Source organism: Anguilla rostrata, chromosome 8, assembly GCF_018555375.3.
Source record: "Anguilla rostrata isolate EN2019 chromosome 8, ASM1855537v3, whole genome shotgun sequence".
Taxonomy (NCBI): domain Eukaryota; kingdom Metazoa; phylum Chordata; class Actinopteri; order Anguilliformes; family Anguillidae; genus Anguilla; species Anguilla rostrata.
In genome coordinates, this window is record NC_057940.1 from 54,104,515 (window position 1) to 54,125,076 (window position 20,562).

A 20,562-nucleotide genomic window follows, 5' to 3' on the forward strand; every position below is an offset into this window, starting at 1 on the left:
ACATTACATTACAGGAATTTGGCAGACGCTCTTATCCAGAGCGACGTACAACAAAGTGTATAATCATAACCAGGAACAAGTATGACGAAACCCCTAGAGAGAAGTACCGGTTCAAGTGCAGGGAACAACCGCATAGTTCAACTTGGACCCTGAAGGTTAAACTGATTAACACTAACACAACGAAAACGGCAACAACGCAATCTATGGAAAAAAATACAAGCAGTAGTTAAAACAGTTAATGCGCCTAAGTCACCTATGAAACAGCTGCCTAGTTACAACCCTAAGCTTACAGTCATTTACAGGGGGGAAGGGAGGGATGGGGAGAGGTGCAGCCTGAAGAGTTGAGTCTTCAGTCGTTGTCTGAAATGGGTCAGTGTCTCAGCTGTTCTGACCTCCACAGGGAGGTCATTCCACCATTGTGGGGCCAGAACAGACAGGAGACGTGTTCTGGAAGTGCAGGTGTGAAGAGGGGGAGGTGCTAGGCATCCTGAGGTAGCAGAACGGAGGGATCTGGCTGGCATGTAGGGTTTGAATCTTCTTTTAGGGAATCTTTCTAGGGAATCTTCTTTTCTGAAGATTTTGATAAAATTGGATGATCAAAGAAGTTAAACAAACTAAACAGAGTAAGTAATTTATGATGTTTTAGGCTACAGGTATTAGCCATTTGAATAGTTTTTGTGTTAAGAAATAAACAGGGATTTCCCATAAACAATCATTTCCCGATGATTAATAAATGCCGATGTGTGGCAAATTACATCCACATGAAAGTGCTTTATTCATTTGCGCATTAGGCTATAGAAACTGCAGGGGGCTCATTTATAAAATGAACTTGCGTGTGTAAGTCAAGTGATGACCTGACATAAAGCGACGACCGTTTCCACGGTCAAATCGAGTCATGTTGAAATTGTTTAAATCACTACTTTGACGTGATTTTCTACGCACGCGCCACACAGTTGATCTAAAATATGTTTTGTAAATGAGGCCCCAGTAACCTAGCATTAAAGTTCACCGATGTCCTCTATTCTACTGCCCGCTTGTGGAAAATAACGTGTAGGCCAGTTTAGAGGGAGCGTCATGTGCATATTGCGCCCAACAATAAGCGGCTTATTTGTGTGAATTATAGGCAAATGATATTTGAATATATTCAAACTCTAACTAATTACAAAAGCTAATATTCGAACTCAATTTCATGGCACTTTTGACAGCCTTACTGCACACACCTCACACACACACATACACACTGTCACTGCACACATTTCATACACACCCACACACACACACTGTCAATGTGCACATCCCACACTCCCCTGCAGCAGAGTCATGTACTTACATAACTCTGATCCCACTGATACTACAGCATTAAGCTCTGATCCCACTGAGACTACAGCATTAAGCTCTGATCGCACCGAGACTACAGCATTCAGCTCTGATCCCACTGATACTACAGCGTTAAGCTCTGATCCCATGGATACTACAGCATTAAGCTCTGATCCCACTGAGACTACAGCATTCAGCTCTGATTCCACTGATACTACAGCATTAAGCTCTGATCCCACTGAGACTACAGCATTCAGCTCTGATTCCACTGATACTACAGCATTAAGCTCTGATCCCACTGAGACTACAGCATTCAGCTCTGATTCCACTGATACTACAGCGTTAAGCTCTGATCCCACTGATACTACAGCATTCAGCTCTGATCCCATGGATACTACAGCATTAAGCTCTGATCCCACTGAGACTACAGCATTCAGCTCTGATCCCACTGAGACTACAGCATTAAGCTCTGATCCCACTGAGACTACAGCATTCAGCTCTGATCCCACGGATACTACAGCATTAAGCTCTGATCCCACTGAGACTACAGCGTTAAGCTCTGATCCCACTGAGACTACAGCGTTAAGCTCTGATCCCACTGAGACTACAGTGTTAAGCTCTGATCCCACTGAGACTACAGCATTCAGCTCTGATCCCACGGATACTACAGCATTAAGCTCTGATCCCACTGAGACTACAGCGTTAAGCTCTGATCCCACTGAGACTACAGCGTTAAGCTCTGATCCCACTGAGACTACAGTGTTAAACTCTGATCCCACGGATACTACAGCATTAAGCTCTGATCCCACTGAGACTACAGCATTAAGCTCTGATCCCACTGATACTACAGCGTTAAACTCTGATCCCACGGATACTACAGCATTAAGCTCTGATCCCACTGATACTACAGCATTCAGCTCTGATCCCACGGATACTACAGCATTAAGCTCTGATCCCACTGAGACTACAGCGTTAAGCTCTGATCCCACTGAGACTACAGCATTAAGCTCTGATCCCACTGATACTACAGCGTTAAACTCTGATCCCACTGATACTACAGCATTAAGCTCTGATCCCACTGAGACTACAGCATTAAACTCTGATCCCACTGAGACTACAGCATTAAGCTCTGATCCCACTGATACTACAGCATTCAGCTCTGTTCCCACTGAGACTACGGTGTTAAACTCTGATCCCACCGAGATTAACAGGCATCCTAATTACCAGTTTCTGTGTAAACCGCTGTACTGGGATCAGTGACTGAGCCTCCTCTGTGTCTGAGATTCACCCTGTCTCGGCTGACAGGGGCGACATAGCTCAGGAGGTAAGACCGATTGTCTGGCAGTCGGAGGGTTGCCAGTTCAAACCCCGCCCTGGGCGTGTCGAAGTGTCCTTGGGTAAGACACCTAACCCCTAACCCCTAACCCCTAACTGCTCTGGCGAATGAGAGGCATCAATTGTAAAGCGCTTTGGATAAAAGCGCTATATAAATGCAGTCCATTTACCAGTCCATGACAGACTCAAACACAGGTCACCACACCTTTATGACGAACTTATACTCTAAACCCTTATACTAAATCGAAATACTCAGGTATACATCCTCCAACACACTGGAGCTTTTAGGAAACATTAAAGGACCAGAAGGACAGGTGCCCTTCAATAAAATGACCCACTCAATGCTTACATTGTGAACTGGACTTAATGTGTTCTCGGCTATGACTAACTGTTACATAATGAGTACTGTACCTTATCAGACCTGTGTTTTGACGTTGTTCCAATGACCTTCGATACGCACTTACTGTACGTCAATTTGGATAAAAGCGTCTGCCAAGTAAATGTAATGTAATATGAAATATCTGATGAATGCTCTGTGCTGTTGTGGATGCCGAGCAAGGAACATGTGTGTACGTGTGTGTTTGTGCGTGCGCCTGTGTGTGTGCGTTACCCAAATTCAACTTTGTGGATAATGCTAATGCAACTCATCAGTGTAACCCTGATCTCTTCAAGAAATCCTCTCCTGAATGTGCGGTCCAAGGAACATGTATGCAGGTGGTGGACGCGGACCACAAAATGAGGCAGTGCTTTTGTGTGTTGGCTGAATGGATATTATGTGCCTGTGTTTACAGTATCCCATCATCATATCCATCTCAGAGGGTTCATACTCTTCAAAGTTACAATGCCTGTGTTTTACTGTCTTTACATGTTTCTAGGAAAGGAAGTGTGTGTGTGTGTGTGTGTGTCCCTTTGTGTATGTTTACATGTGAGTTTACTCACCCTGAGTCTGGTCTAAATCCTGCATCAGAATTCCTTTTAAGGTATGCTGTTGAACAAGCGCTTCATCACTTTTTCTGTCCCAGTAATCTGCTCCCTCATTCTCCTTTATCCACTCAGTCTTGGGGATTGGCCTCCTGATTTTGCTGTCATAGTATGTAAATGGCTCATCATCCACCAAACCCAAAGCAGTGAACTCTGGGAAGTCAATACCGGCTGTGACAGCAGTGTAGAAGTACTTCAGAGAGTGAGAGGCTGTGGACACAAACACAATTGTCATAAATTTAGAAATTATAGTTCAACGTTGTACAGCACATTAATAGTGTATGCAAAGTGCATGAGTTCTCTCTCTCTCTCTCATAAACAAATATTATTTTATGAAGCAATCATTATGTTTGAATAGAAATGAACAGACACATGTTACAGGTGTTATACAGGACCACTTAGGAATAACTGAATACCTGTCTCAATGAAATACATTCAAACAGAGTCTACTGACTCACACATAAAGGAGAGAAAATCATACAGTTTTTTTTTTTTTTTTACAGTACAGTAAAAACTCACACCAGAGTTGATCACATGCTCATCAAACTAACTCTTTTTCCAGAGTAGCTCAGCTTCAGTGAATCTGACCAGACACAGTGCCAGAGAGGCTAAAAGCACCAGCAGCTCCACAGCCCACACCATCACTGCTCTGCACAAACACCTCAAACCAACCAGTTCCTCACCACTGCTGCCACTGTCTACAGCTCTGTGAGACTGCAGAGCACACAATAATCTGATTGGCTGAGAGAGTTTTCTCTCAACCAATAGGAGATGAACCATCATAAACTTCTGGGTAGATTGAAGATAAGAAGGTTAGGCCAGGAAACTGAAAGTAAAAACGTTGTTTATTATATTTTTATTTGGCCAGCTACCTCACTGCTAAATAAAACATTTGGATTGACTCTTTTGGAAGTAACGGGTGGGGGGTTGGGAGTCTCATTCCATTAACTGGCTGTAGTTTGCTCCCCGCAAATCAGACAGAGACGTAGACTAAAAACGAGAAAATTCACACAGACTTACAACAACATACAATGTGGCAACCCATCACAGCCCACAAAATGAACCAACCAAAAGCATACAGGTACAATCAGAACAGAAGGGTCCAGAGAGAGGGTGGGACAAGGAAGAAACAACCCTACCCCCTATAAAACACACACACACACACAGTTCAAACACAAACACACAGACAGTGCACACACACACACACACACTTCAAACACATACACACACAAACCAAAACAGGAAATGTATAGGTTGACACAATCAAAAGCAGAAGTGTCCACAAGAAAGATGCGAATCAGAGGAACAGGGAGGTTCAGAAAAAACCTCCAAAACACACACAAACAAAAACGATGGTGCATTTGCAAAGCAGATAAACAATATTACTGCAAAAACCACACCCAAGTACTGCCGTATGTGTGTTATACCTGTTCAGTGACAATCCTTAAATACAGTAATGCTACTCCCTCAGAAAAATGCTATTTACTTTAAACAACTGACAATTAATTGAAAACTTATACAAACATAAATCTTTTAGTTTATCTCTTCTGTTTATTTTTGGGGTCTTCTCCAAAAAAGAAAAAACAATCTAGTGAGTTTGAGTAAATCATACCACGAAAGGTTTTCAGGAGGTATATTAGATTAAATTTCCCTTACATACCAACTGGGTGCGCGTCATTTCCAAAACGCACGATTCTTCCCAGTTTGTCTCCTCAACAATTGAGTTTACTGAGCGATTTAATGGTGCTAAACGAAGGGCTACGAATCTAGTCCAGAACTATTCCTACACACTGCCATGAAATTTAGTCTACCATCTCAGAAATAAAGGTACAGTGGAGGTCCAGTTTTGTTCTTTAGGTAACATATTTTCCAGATGTACGTACAATAATGTTAGATTTGGTTACTAATAAGTACCTTTAACAAGCAAAAAAGGTACAAATTTATATTATGTATTATTGGCTAGGGGGGACAATTTTTCCTACCTAGACTATAGGATACCACCCACAAGCGTTTGGACTTTTATAGCCACTTTTTCATACCTTTTTTCTGAAACAGTTTCCAAATATGAGAATAGCGGTTTAACGAACATAAAATACGTACTCTGACGAGAGGCAACCTTAGAACGGACAAGCAGACGTTAAATGAACCAATTAAAAGCCCCGTCATTGTAGTCAACTGCGAGAACATATTTACAGCCCACGTTTTTACACATGAAAATACAGAAAACGATAGCCATGTAATTCGTCTATCAATACTTTCAACTGTTTCATGCATTAAAACGGAATACATATGCCCATCCCTCAAAAAAAATTAAATGCTACGTTCTTTTCTCTCCACAACATAGCCTACATAGAAAACAATCGAATCGCAGAATTTTACCAGAGGAGGCCGCGTGGATGCTACATAGTGTCAGTGCCAGGAGACCCAGCTTTCCCATTCTGTCAAAAAACCCACTTGTGAAACAGTTGCCGGCATATCAACCTCAGACATTCATATAGCGTTAACCAGAGCCATAGAAAGAGACAACAGTGTCCCAAAGCAAACGTTAGTTAGCTCACTCCCTATGTAGCGTTAGCACGCTAGCAGTGTGAAGCTAGCGACAGTAAGGACTTTCGCGCGGTCTGAAAAATTCAAAATAAAAGTCCGACGATAAAACTACGTTACGTTCAACAAAATGAAATGAATTAAGGACAAATCGGACTGCAATTATCCTAAAATATGAACTATTCGTTTTCTATTTGTACAATATTAAAACAGCTTCGATTTTAAACACAGACAATGTAAAACTATTCACAACACTAATATTAATTACAAACGAATCTGTCTTCATTTTTTCTATTTTTTTCCCTACATTTTTAACAATGACAATGCAAAAATTTAAAAGGAGAATTGAAGATAAAATACACCCATTACTTTTAATTATTATTGAAATATCTAATACAACATTACATCAGTACACGCGTTTAACTGAATGGTAAGGGAAGAATTAGAGTAATTTAAAATGCATTACTTCAACATTCTGTGCTACCTTGTAACATCAACTATGCGCTGCTGCCTCCCCTGGACATGTTGTCTCAATGATATGGGGGTGTCTTGAATACCTTGGACCCTCCACTCTTCAGATATGGTGTCACTTATATCAAATAAGCGTCACAGAAAATGTGGCTGGGGTTTGAACATGCAGCAAATTTCATTCAATTAATTCCCAAAACGCATTTACCAAAAACTATGCTTGTGCTTGCAAAATGGTCTGAAAATGAAATTGATGAACGATTGACCATGTCCTCAATTTATAACCAAAAATTATATGAACTTAGAAATATTATGTATTTTGCAAGCCAAAAGCCCTTTGTAACTTGATGCAAATTGAAAAATGGAAAGTGGTATAATAAAACTATAATAAACAATGATTTAAGTACATTTAAAAAGATAAATTCAGACTCATCCAAATCTGATTTTTTTCTTGCAGCATATGAGGTAGAATCATGTGAAAAGCTACATGATATCAAAATTTTCCAGATAAGTCACACATGCACTGACCAATGTCAGAATGAATTTCCTTTTAAAATTAATGAATTGCCACAAAATCCAGGTAGGGATATGCCTAATAATACATCACCAGAGGATCTAGATTTAATTAAAAGCGGAAGGTGGTTAAGTGACCAAATAATTGATTCATACTTGGACCTCCTGAAAAAAAATTATGTACTCATGGTCGCTTCAACCTTTGTCAGCCAGAATTTGAATTGTTTATTTTGGGAAAATATAGAGGTTCTCCCAAACATTTTCAAAAGTAAAAGAAACTGGTGGTGCTTTGAAAACATTATAATTCCTTTGAATATCAAATCAACTCATTGGGCTGTGATAATCATTGAAATGCAATACATAAAAGACAAAGAAAATAATATTACCCTGAAAGTGAAAATTCTTGATTCATTAAAAACATATGAAAATGATATAATTACTGTGCTTTTCTCTCTTCAAAAGTATTTGGTTTTAGAATATTTGGCATTATTTGGCACGTTGTGAAATTATCACTAAATTATGAATTCTCCCACAACTGCCCACATTTTCACAAGCAACTAGATGCAAGTAGCTGTGGATTGTATGTGTGCTTTTTTACAAAAATGTTTTTGTTTGGTAGGAATATTAATACATTTTTAAACACAGATATGAGGACATATCTGCACTATGAATTAAGTCAACAAGTTTTGCTTTTGTAAGTCACCACAAAAATTCTGTTCACTGTTTATAGTTACTGCTTAATGTGAAGGCCAGTTGTACTTTACATCCTGTTACAAGCCCAGGTGTCCAATACTGGCTGTTTCCTGCTATGAAATGTATCATGACCAATGACTATGTGTGTCATATTCTGAGTTCTTAAAGAGATTGTAATGCATTCAAGACTGTTTGACTTGTATGTGCACTTGTTAAAAACTGTATGTATTCAACAGTACTAGCAGAGGATAAGAATACACTATTTGCCGAGAAATTGCATGTTCAAACCCCAGCCATATTTTCTATGACGCTTATTTGATATAAGTGACACCATATGTGAAGAGTGGAGGGTCCAAGGTATTCAAAACACCCCCCATATCATTGAGACAACATGTCCAGGGGAGGTAGCAGAGCCTGATGTACATGATCCATTGACATATACTAGCAGTAGAGAGGAATACACTGTTTAGTTGAACCACAACATTTTCTATAAAATTTTCTATCATGTTTATTTGATATCTTTGTCATCATATCAGTTTAGTGAAGGGCTGCATGCAGTAAATGTGCATTGTTAATTCAAGTGTTGACAGATAACTTTTGGTCTGACTCTGGAATGTGGGTCCAAATGGTGTCTATTTAGAGTTGAATTAGCACTGGACATTTTATTGTGTACTAACAAACCCATGCCGCATAGTTTATCCTATAACAATTAGCCAGGAAGCTATCATCTAGAGTAGTTAAAACACCTCAGTGGTAACATGACCTATTAATTATGACAAATATGCTGGAATCAATTTTATATTCTCCTAAAAAAAAGCAAGATCATGGTATTTCATATTTAGACTTACTGCACTTCCAAGAATCAACATGGCAGAAATATAAAGAAAGCTTTATAAAAATACACTGACTTTTTTATTGGCATTATAATTATAACGGAGTATTTTTACATGTCAAAACGTCGCTAGTTTAGAAAATAAACTTTGAGATACGCGTTTCTCGCTTTCGCGCAGGCATACTTTTATTTTGAACGATTTCCGACGAATCTGCCGTCTTACTGTCGCTCACTGTCGCTCATTTCACCGAACTCTCAGAAGCAGAGACTGTAAAAAAAAAAGACAAAGCTACTGTGACGTCACCTATTGACTCTCCGTGTCTCTCTAAAACACGTTTTGAAGCTCAATATGCCGATTTCATTGTATTGATACCAAGCGGCCAAAATCAGACTTCGTTTTTGAAGCTCATTTCCTGGTCTTGTTATTCCTGGTTGCTCACTAGCGCCACTACGGTTGGCTCCAGTATAGGTGTTTTCATATCCGGTTTCCATGTAAGTCTACGGTACAAATGCAGTCAAAATACAAAGTCAATAATTTTTTCTCATGAGTACAAATAGTCACAATATGTGTATTTTATTTGTCTTATGACTGTCCATGGGTCGATTTCATGATTTATTGTGTCATTTGGGCATAATATTATTTGGGTTATAATATTTGTTGTGGACCAATGAGGTACAGTTTGCGTCACTTCCTGATTACTACAGAGGACTAAGCTACAGTAGGGGCTACAGTCTATGGTCACTGGGGTGGGAGGTGGCGCCTCTTATTTTTTACTGTATTTTTTACAGTCTCTGATTGATACTCAATGAAAATCGGCGGAAGATTCCGCCACTTTATTAAAACTGATTTTTCTAAATCGCATTTATCATTTAATCTCCCTAACACAATGCGAAGAAGCTGTGTATCTTTCCCATTTATTAGTCAGATGTTTGCATGCTTGTTAATCACTGAAAATTAATTAAAACAGTTCGAGATCAATGATTAGTTTAAAGGAAAGTTTTGCGCCTCACCAGTTTAAGAAAGATGGATAAAGGAGGAAGAAAGTGGACAAGGAGGAGGACAAGAGGAGGATGACCGATTATTTTCGTGGGTAAAAAAATTTCTCAGCATTAATGACACTCAGTAAACTTGAAATATATTATATAACAGCTTGCATCAATAGTATGCATTCTTTTTAAAACATTGCTTTCCTTAATTACAAATATGCATTAATACATTAAAGATACAACTTTTGAGACATTCATTGTACCTTTTTCACCCACCTCCCACCGGATCTCAGGGTCCACCCACCTCCCAAATCTCAATTTAACCCCTGTGTGTGCGTGTGTGTGTGTGTTGTGTAGGGGGTCCTTTGCTGTAGCTCTCCTCCAGCTCCTCTCCTGTAAAAACAGCAGTATAGGGTGATTAAACTCCAGGCTCCAGTACAGATCTACAGGCCTGCAGGGTGGAGCCGGAACTCCAGGAGCTGCAGGAAAGGCCTGTGAGGTCATAATGTAACCATGGAAACTCTTGGGCATGCGGTCGGCAATTGTCAATGTCTGGAATGTTCCGATCACACCGTTTCACTTTTGCTTCTGGAGCGCTTCAGCTTCAGCGTCCGCTAAATTCTTACCCTTACCCCCCCCCCAAACCCAGCCAAACCTAAACCCAAAACCAAGCCCTCAGTTCCATGACTGTAGCACAGGTCTCCCCCCCCCCCCCCCAACCTCCACCAGGGCCCTTGCTGTGTCCCCTTGTATCTTGACTCCCAAAGTTGCGGATCCCTTGGGTCCCTGTCACTCTGGGGGGGGGGGGGGGGGTTTTCTACTAAGTAGGTTTTTCTACTAAGCTACATACTATAAAATACGATCCATAAAACTGTAATACATGATATATGATGACATACAACTCTAACCTTTCTTTCCTGTCAGTTGTTTTGATGTAAGCTATGTACTGCTCTTCAAAATGAGTTAAAATAATTTGGTTGTAATACAGCATGGCTGATGGGTCCTTCAATAGAGAGATAAAATGGTTTAAGTATGCGTGTGTTTGCATGAGTTTCTTATTTCAGGTACTGTAGATGGTTTGCTGCTTTAATCAGCTGTGAGGTCTTCAGTTACTGGGTGGATTTTGACACAGCAGGTCTGTATTTCTAGGGGTCCAAGCAGCAAAGCTGCTGGAACCCTACTGATTTTGTGCTGTTTTTTATTATTTATTAATTTGATTTTTTCTCCAGGAAAAACGCTTATATCACACCAAAGGTGGTAGGCATGATAAGGAAGTGTGAAATTGTGATTTATTAGAACATTATTAGAACATAAAACATTTCCAACTTTGAAGAGTTATACCTTTTGAACCGTTTGACCTACAGACATGCAACCAAAACTATTACAAGCCCCTGCTCAAAAGGAAAAAATAACTTTGGGCCAATACAATGCGCAGGTTACATGTTCCGCTATTACGAAATTTTTGAAAAACACTAAAATACGGTCTTCTCATGAACCATCCATCCAGTCGATTCAGTGTGTTCCATCTTTGCACTAGTCCATAGCTAAATTGCGAAGCAATAGTCGATACATAAAAAAATGGCTGAATGGTGAGCCAATCAAATTGACCCATATTGGGTGTGTCCATTAAAATCACTGCAATTAATTCCAGACATGATCATTAGCCTTGAAACTGATCATTCTGAATCAAAGGGCAGGTCGTTCTGAGCAAGACAAAACATGAACGGTGTCCCTATCTTGAAAAACATGGCCATTATAAACAAATATGTTATTTATCATTATTGGCCATTGTTCCATCTGAAAAAATAACACTTAGAAACTTCTTCTCATGAACCATAAGTCTGATCAAGATGCCATTTGGTAGAAGCACACTTTGTTCAACTGTCTAACTAAATTACGAAGGAAAGTTTCTATGTTCAAAGATGGCGGAAGGACAGCCAATCATATTTCAGTATATGAAAATTAGCATTGGATGCTATGTAACCGCACAAATTCTTCCCCTGATGAATTCCAGCCTTATTCGGCCTTGAGAAACATTCTGAATTCAAGTGTACATTCTTCTGAACAACGGAAAACTTGAATGGTGTCATTAGCATGAACTCTATGCCCACCAGTACGGTTTTAATATGCTACATGGCTGAAAGGATGGGGACACCTGACATCCAACTTCTCATCCAAAATTATGGTCATCAATTTGGAGTTGGTCCAGCCTTTGCTTGCTGCTGTAACGACCTCCACTCTTCAAGGAAGGCTTTATTCTACATGTTGGAGCATTGCAGCAGTGATATGCTACCATTCAGCCAGCAGACCATTAGTGAGGTCAGGCACTGATCAGGGGATTAGGCCGCTCACAGTTGGCTGATTCCAGCGTCATGGTGTGCCAGCTGCTTGGACTCCAGGGGCCGTGTGTATCAAACATCTTAATAGCTACACTTAAGAATCTCATAAGAGCTTACTTTGGAGTGAAATCATTCTTCGCTTAAAGTGGTCGGTAAAACATAGTTATCAAGCAGCTCACACTTTCTCATAGGTAAGTCTTGAGACATTCTCAAGAGTAACGCTTAAGTGTGTTTCTGCGACAATCACAGGTGCTGCAAACAAAAGGATTAAGATGATGTCATCAATTGCCGAAATTGCTAAGAGACAAGAACCAATCAGCTTTTGGGAAATCTGTGTTCTATTGATGGGTCAACACAAGTTTTCAATAAAGTTAAACACAAAAAAGCTCCCTTGTCTAATGTTAGTCTAAGCAAAATGGATGTGAAAAGAAAACCAAATTGGACTGTGGAAGAAACGGTGATGTTGGTAGAGGAGGTGAAGGCAAAGAAGGGAAAATTTAGCCCCACATTTACAAGTCGACACAAAAAAGAAGTTTTGAAGCAGATCGCAGACAGCATTAATGCGAGCTTCTCCTCCACCTTTCGGAGTCCACGGGAATGTGAAAAGAAATGGCACAATGTTTTGTCCAAAGCGCATCAGGAAATCTCCCCTTTCAAGAAGGCAACATCTGGCACTGGTTCATAGTCTACGTTATTTATGTATCTATTTATTTATTTACTTACTTATTTATGAGACACGTTTGTTACATATTGCTGATGAACATTAATGTAGTTATATTTTTTTATTCAGGTGGAGGTCCTTTAAGCGCAGTGGCAGAAGTAGTTCTCCACATCCTCTGAGAAAATAATGCCACAATCAGTGGAGTGGGCGACTGTCAGGATGCTGCACTACTCAAACTGCAGACCGTAGTAAGGTTGGCATGCTATTATAAAAGAACTGTAGCTCAATACTCATTTTATTGATACATAAATGGACTGCATTTATATAGCGCTTTTATCCAAAGCACTTTACAACTGATGCCTCTCATTCACCAGAGCAGTTAGGGGTTAGGTGTCTTGCTCAAGGACACTTTGACAAGCCCAGGGTGGGGTTTGAACCGGCAACCCTCCGACTGCCAGACAATCGGTCTTACCTCCTGAGCTATGTCGCCACTGATACAAATGCATATTCACAAGAATAAACTAACTTAAAATGAATTCTGTTTTTCAGTAATGCAGAACACCATCTCATCCCCTCATGAGCTGCCTGTAGAGGAACTGCCAGCTGCAAGAGCACTGCTTCCAGGCCCATCTGGCATTCCCTCTCCAGCAGCAGGCCCAGAGCCCCTGCTCCCTGAGCCCCCACTGGCCACTGGCCACTGCCACTCCACGGCTCAACCCGGACGAGGTGGAGGACATGGATGCACTGCGGAGAGAAGAGTTGCGGATGAGCATAAAAGTTTTAAGGATGAAGGAGCATTATTATGAACTAAAAATAAAAAAGATGAAATCTTGCCTATTGCTGTCTTTTAAAAAAAGTCCACTCAGCACTTATAATCAATAGATTGGGGGCAGGAGTGTGACAGGAGCAAAATAAAAATGTATTTCTTACCCAAAATGAAAGTTGGCAAAGTGCTGCCTAAACAGTGGCATCAGAGGCAAATGGGATGCTAGGAGGGTGGTCGTCATCATCATCATCATTATTATGATCTCCCTCATCAGGGGAGAGAGGAATGTTGGATATTTTGCATATGTTATGCGAGACTGCACATGCCATTATAATATTGCTGGCCTTCTGTGGTGTTTGGCGGATTTCCCCATGAAGGACATGGAACCGGTGTTTCCATTGGCCGATGCCCCTCTCCATAACGCTTCGGGTGCATTGGTGAGCCCTGAAAAGTCCAATTATGTTTAGATGACCGTCAAAAATAACTCTACAATGGTGAGATGATTCATTATTATAATTCATAGGCTTAGTTAATTTGTACCTGTTGTAATTTTCTTGGCCCCCTGGTTGTGGTCTTGGGAATGGTGTGAGAAGCCAGCGTCGTTGGGTAGCCTTTATCTCCAAGGATATGGCACCCGGGTGGAACAATGTTCTTGTCAAACAGCTGTTGCAATCCACTTTCATTCAGGATGCGTGCGTCATGGGTAGATCCTGGCCACTTGGACACAACATCTAAAATGTTGTAATCTGCGTCAAAGACTACCTGGGTGTTGATGCTGTGGTACCTCTTCCTGTTTACAAAAGTCTCTTCATCTACACTTGGAGCAATTATACGTATGTGGGTCCCATCAATTACTCCAACCACCCCCGGGAAGCCCGCTAGATGCATAAATGCAGCTTGCTTCTGGCAGATTAACCGAGGAGAGGTTGGAAATTCTATAAACCTCCTCACTATGTGAGGTGCTGCAAGGGCTGACAGTTTTTGCCACTAACTGCTGATGGTGGGTTGTGATGGTCCCAAATCATCAGCATTGCATAACTGCATTTTTCCAGTGGCTAGGAAGCGCAGCGTTAAAATGACTCGCATCTCTGCCGTAATTACGCTACTTCTCAAAGTTGATGGTGATATTACATCCCGCACAAGATCGGTGACAAAGATGATTCCCTGATGATCTAAGCGATAACGTTCGATTAACTGTGCATCATAAAACATTTGTAAAACATTCTTCCTGTCCCGGAAGGTGCGTGCGCGTCTCAGTCTTCGCAGTTCTGCCATCTTGCCTACTCCTAGCCAAATTAAGAGAGCCCCAGAGGTCTCTTAATTACCTGAGAGGTTAAGAGTATTCTTAAGTCAAGAGAAACTTGATAAATCACTTTTATTCTTAAATGTGAGTGTAGGAGTAAAAGTCACCAATTCTTACACTTAAGTCTAATTTTTTACTTTGAGCGGCTTGATACATACGGCCCCAGAATTTCTGCTTTGCAGCTACATTTAGTTTTGTTTTGCACAGGTAAAGCCGGCTTACTCATGAAATCTTCAAAATACTTTGAGGAGCTTTGTTCTATTTTGCTAAAACTAAGATAACTTTCAGTCCATTATGTTGTAGGAAAACATGATCCTGGTTACTGCCAGTACATGGTATGTGTATTTCATGTCTTAGAATATCTGTGCAGTATAAACGTGTGTCATATACAGTAAAATGACCAGTGTTAATTCAACTCTAATAGAGTTATATGAGTGCACACTGGTGAAATGGTACTCAGTTTCACTGGGAATTTGCTGTGTAAAAGTGGAAGGTGGCGATAAGTTTAAAATAAACATTTGTGTTTTTTTTTCTATTGAAGAAATAGCTCACCAACTGAGCTGTAGGTTGAACTTATTTTTTTTTGAAAGAAGACACTTCAAAAACATTTTCACTCCTTTATTTAATTTGGTCATTTTACAAACATGTCAAGTGTAAAGACAAGCAGGAAATCTTAATGCCAATCAAGCTAGCCATGTTATTTTAGTGTTTTTTTGTCATATAATAAGACGGTACATATCAAGATCTATCAATGTGACTCTAACTGAATCTAAAAACCAAATCTTCCTCTTTACTCGGTATAAATGCTTAATTAAATACAGGAGAAGCTTTACCCTCACATTCTCTAAGATACATTCAGATTCAAACAAAAACAGTAATACTACTAGGGTAGAAATATTCTTCTTACCCATAACCAAATTATACCCAAAAAGCACTTAAACTGTATATTCAATTGTAAATTAAAATCAACTTCAGAGGAAAAACAACAAAATATGAACAGCTCAAAAAATAAAAAACAACAAAATGCAAAACTGAGAGCTTGTGTTAACTGAGTGTTTATACTGACAGTACAACCTCAAACAGGGTTACAAGTCATTCAATACTAATTTATGTTACTAATACACCTTTACTGAGCCTGATAATTTCAGTGTTTTGCTTATAATCACAAGAAACCATTGAAGCCAAATTGTTGCCATTTATTCAATTTATGTGATTGCCTGACATGTCATTTGCCGTATGCTACAACTGGGTTACTAGCAAATGCAAATTTAATTGTGTTATTAGAAAATTTTGATGATAAACTCATGAATCATAGTGGAGACAGATTCTTGTGCCAAATGTTCAGTAAAAAAGGTTTTGCTGTAGTCTACTCTGAGTGAACCAGTGTTTGTATATACAGCTAATGAGCTAACTGAGCCAGGGTTACTGGTGGAAGCAAAAACCAGCAAACACATCGACCCTCCAGGTATGGAACTGGCCATGCTTTTCAGGGTGCAGTCCAGACAGGGGAACATTACCTTCTTCATTTTAGAACATCCTGCTGTTCTTTACTTTATTTCTATTGTAGTTCCCTTTCAGTTGTGTGCTGGGGGCTCATTCTCATTCTTCAGTGAGTTACACACACAGATAAACACAAGTGCTCTCATTTATCTAAACTGTGCAGTGTTTAAATCTAAGAGAATATAAAGCAACAGGACAGCATTAACACACTACGTTTTGTTAAATGGAACCCTTAATCCAATGAAATTTATTAGCAGGAGTGACTGTAATTACTTCCCCACCTCACCTGATATGCAGTGAGCGTTCTGGCACAAAAAGGCTGCCATGAATCACCCAGTGGGGGGCTAGACAGCGGTGGTGCCTGAGGTGGGTTAACCCCGTTTCACTGTAAAGCATTTAGAGATAGTGAGATAATCAAGTCGCTGGAGCATTGGTGGTTCAGTGGTAGAGCTCTTGCCTGCCACGCTGGAGGCCCGGGTTTGTTTCTCCAACCTAGCCACTGAGGATGCGCAAGCCAGTGTATTCGTAGTGCCGGTCCCAAGCCTGGATAAATGGGGAGGGTTGCGTCAGGAAGGGCATCCGGCGTAAAGCATTTGCCAAATCAAATATGCTGTTCCCGTACTTAAATAAAATTTAAGTACGGGAACAGCCGAAAGATTGAGGGAGAAATAATCAAGTCGCTATATAAATGCAACGCATAATCATCAATGTTGTTTTTGGTATTAACTTTTGAGAGCTTCTTGCCGAAATTTGTAGCCAAACATTTTGTAGGGTCGACCAGTTTAGTTTATACAAAAATCAGAATGATCAATTTAGGGGGCTCCAGACTGTCACCAGCTGTAGATTATAATGATTAAAAAACAGGTGTATATGTCCGTGTGTGTGTATGTGTGTGTGTGTGTGTGCATGTGTGTGTGTATTGTGTGTGTGTGTGTGTGAGTGTGTGTGTGGGATCCTCTTGCTGTAGCTCTCCTCCAGCCCCTCTCCTGTAAAGACAGCAGTACAGGGTGATTAAACTCTGTTCTGGATCCAGGCTCTAGTACAGATCTACAGACCTGCAGGGTGGAGTCGGAACTCCAGAAGCTGCAGGAAAGGCCTGTGAGGTCATAATGTAACCATGGAAACTCCAGTGTGGAGACTGAGACTTATTGTCTGTGTCCCAAACCACATACTTCCATGCTCTGAGTGCGCATAGCCAAACCGGGGTGCGAGTCCAAAACGAAGTGCGGTAGGGCGGAGCACGGATAAAGTACCCGGATGTGCACTCCATTTGATCAGAATTAGAAGTGTGCATCCATTCATGCTCCGACTGGAAACAATCCTATCTCTCCTTTCAAGAAAAACTGTCAAGAACAACTTAATGGCGGATGACAGAAGTGCAGTCACTGCCTCTCTCAGATGGGAAACTTAAATTATGCCATGGGAAAATAGTACACAATGAGGAGTATGTACATAAATACAGTGGTATGGTATGAATGAATAACACAATATGTAAAATTTGGGTAGTTTTTTTTTAGTTTAAGGATATGTAATGTTAACCAGTGTAGCTAGCTACATCTGTGCTGACAACCGCAATTGTTCTTCTCCCTCCTCCTCGCTGCAGCTATGCGGGATAGCCTGCCATCGTCAGGTTCCGTTTAATCCAAGCCACTAACACAGCCACCACAAGCAAACATGACAGGCCTCATTTCTGGTGCCTACCTGTGTACCCAGCTGTTCACAATTGGTAAGAAGTGCAAAAATCATTCAATTCAATTTAATTTGTACACACACTGAGTGCAGAAGAGTGATGAATTACCGGTACAGAGAGGGATCTCTCTGCAGGGTAGGTATACAGCAAAGTGACTTACGGTGCATTACGCAGTCTTTACTGAGATCCCGGTTTTATCATTGGTGTATCAGAACCCGAAGAATCGATAGAGCAATGGCTGGACCTTTTAGAATCTGTGTCAGACGCTGGAATGAGAAGCTCAGTCAAAACCCCAGTTCAACAGCTCAGTGAAGCTCATATCACACTCAGGCTCATATCACACACTCAGCTCATATCACACACTCAGACTCATATCACACACTCAGCTCATATCACACACTCAGGCTCATATCACACACTCAGACTCATATCACACACTCAGCTCATATCACACACTCAGACTCATCACACACTCAGCTCATATCACACACTCAGGCACATATAACAGTAACTCCAGTAACATCGATTTCAGCCAATTAAAAACTATTTCAGAATGACAGAACTGAATATAGATAGATAGTCAGTCAAACACACACACACAAGGGATAACACTGCAACCCTGGAGACAGGAGTAATTACTGTCTAAAACCTGGGCATTATTTGTACTTAATTATAATGACATTCATAAGCATTGAGTAAAGGAGTAAATATACTAATATGTTTCAGTGTGCCAGCTTTATCATGTCACTGCGTCACTGCATTGGTGTCTCTCAAGAGTTAAGGTGTGTCAGTGGGTCTGTGTCTGTAACTCAGTGTGTCAGTATCTCTGCGTGTCAGTGACTCTCACCTGAGCTTCTCTTCTTCCAAATGACGACACCGATGACGGTGAGGATGAGGATGAGAGAGCCCACCACACAGCCGATGATGATGCCCATGGGGGGGCTGCTGCCGTCTGGATTGAAGCAGAGTGGTACAGTCAGTGGGAATCACATTAAACACACACACCACACACACACACACGTACAAGGTTAATACAGTATATCGCTTATTTGACATCTTCATTTGACTCATGTCTAAATCATCCCCATGCCTCACTAGTTGATTTAAATCCATTCAGTGTATCAGTGGTTAGTGTAGAGAGAGCCAGAGGTTCTACTACTGAGCACTGCAGTGTGTTTGGGGTAAACCACTCTCTATGTTCATCCTGTTCGTCTCATCTCTCTCTCTCTCTACCACAAAGGAAATTTACAGATCCAAACCCAACCCCAAACAGTGATGTCACAGGTGTTACACCTCCTCGTTCCCTCACTGATGAGAATGGATTCAGAACATTTAAGCGGGCAGCATACTTCAAAAGAAGTCAATTTTTTTTTGGCTTGCCGAAACCGAAGAAGTTCTCCGCAGATGAAATTGTTTTATACTCGAAGCGGTTTCGCTTTGAGTGCTGAACATTCCATTAGTTAAGACCCCGCCCATTCAGTATTCTGACCAATCACGTTACCCAAATGGAATCATTCCATCTGTAGCAACCGCGCGTAACACAACGTCTTTTTCTTCAAAACTGTCCATGGTAACGTATGAATGGACTGTAAACGTATTATTGGATTGAATTGCCAATGTATTATTATGTATTATTGTATTATGTATATATGCTGTTACTGTAACGTTGCCTGCAGTGTGGTCTCCATGGAGACGGGGAATCAGCTTGCGGAAATAAAACAAAATAATTCACGCCCACCGTGAATTTCTGACCAATCACACACGATGTCCGCATTGGTGTCATCTGCGGTGATTTCGGCTAGTTAGAAAATCTTGGAGGTGCAAGAAGTGCCGAAAAGACTTCGGCAAGGGAATGCGTTTGTTTGTTTTCTCCGCATTCACCTCATTTTGCTCTTACGACCTCGCCGAACTTCGTTTCCGCAAGAAGTATGCTGCCGGCTTTAGTGTCTTTAAGAACAAGAAGGCATCATCATTTGTCATCATGTCTCTCTCTCTCTTTCCCTCCCTCTCTCTCACTCACTCTTGACATCTCCTCTCTCCTCTCTCTATCTCTCTCTCTCTCACTCACTCTTGATATCTCTCTCTCTCACTCTTGATATCCCTCTTTCTCTCACTCTCTCTCTCACTCACTCTGGATACCTCTGTTGCTCTTGATGTTCTCCTCTTTGACAGGAAGAACGATGTCCTGTTTCAGGCTCTTGTGCTGTACAGTACAGGTGTACTCTTGGCTCTTCCAGTCCTCAGGCTTCACTCTCAGGTGAGATGTGGTCTGGAATGTTCCGTCCGCATTGGGCACCGTCTCCCCCAGCTCTACGTCCTCATCCAGGTCCTCCCCGTTTCTCTGCCAGGTTACCATGACGCCACGGGGGTAGAATCCGGTCACATGACAGGTAAGACCAGGAGAGGGGGAGTCCTTCTGCAGCAGAGAGACCTCAGGAGCAACTGAGAGAGAGGGAGAGGGAGTGGGAGAGAGAGAAAAGAGAAAGAGAGGGGGAGAAAAAGGGAGAGGGTAGGAGAAAGGGAGAGAGAGGGGAGAAAGGGGTACAGGGACAAAGAGACAAATGAAATGTTTGATGCAGTTTAAATTATTAGTACTAAATTAGTACTAAATTGTACTAAATATAATTTCCTAT

The 20,562-nt window shown here is 41.0% G+C and overlaps 1 protein-coding gene and 1 long non-coding RNA gene across 24 annotated transcripts in view; one reads left to right on the plus strand and one right to left on the minus strand.

Annotated features, from left to right (window-relative positions):
* The window catches only part of LOC135262093 (BOLA class I histocompatibility antigen, alpha chain BL3-7-like), a 95,884-nt gene that overhangs the window by 35,314 nt on the left and 40,008 nt on the right, over positions 1–20,562 (minus strand). For 19 of the 23 annotated variants that reach the window (XR_010332105.1, XR_010332103.1, XR_010332104.1 and 16 more), the window contains exon 5: positions 3,592–3,843. Coding sequence is in view for 18 of the 23 variants with exons in the window: in XM_064348930.1 (XP_064205000.1) it covers positions 3,592–3,843 (252 nt within the window). In the remaining 5 variants the exon portion in view is untranslated. Of the gene's footprint in view, positions 1–3,591; positions 3,844–18,776; positions 18,882–20,059; positions 20,372–20,562 lie in introns of all 23 variants that reach the window. The other 4 variants (XM_064348943.1, XM_064348925.1, XM_064348942.1 and 1 more) reach the window with 4 other exon arrangements.
* The window catches only part of LOC135262098 (uncharacterized), a 60,654-nt gene that overhangs the window by 19,882 nt on the left and 20,210 nt on the right, over positions 1–20,562 (plus strand). The gene's annotated exons all lie outside the window — the stretch shown is intronic.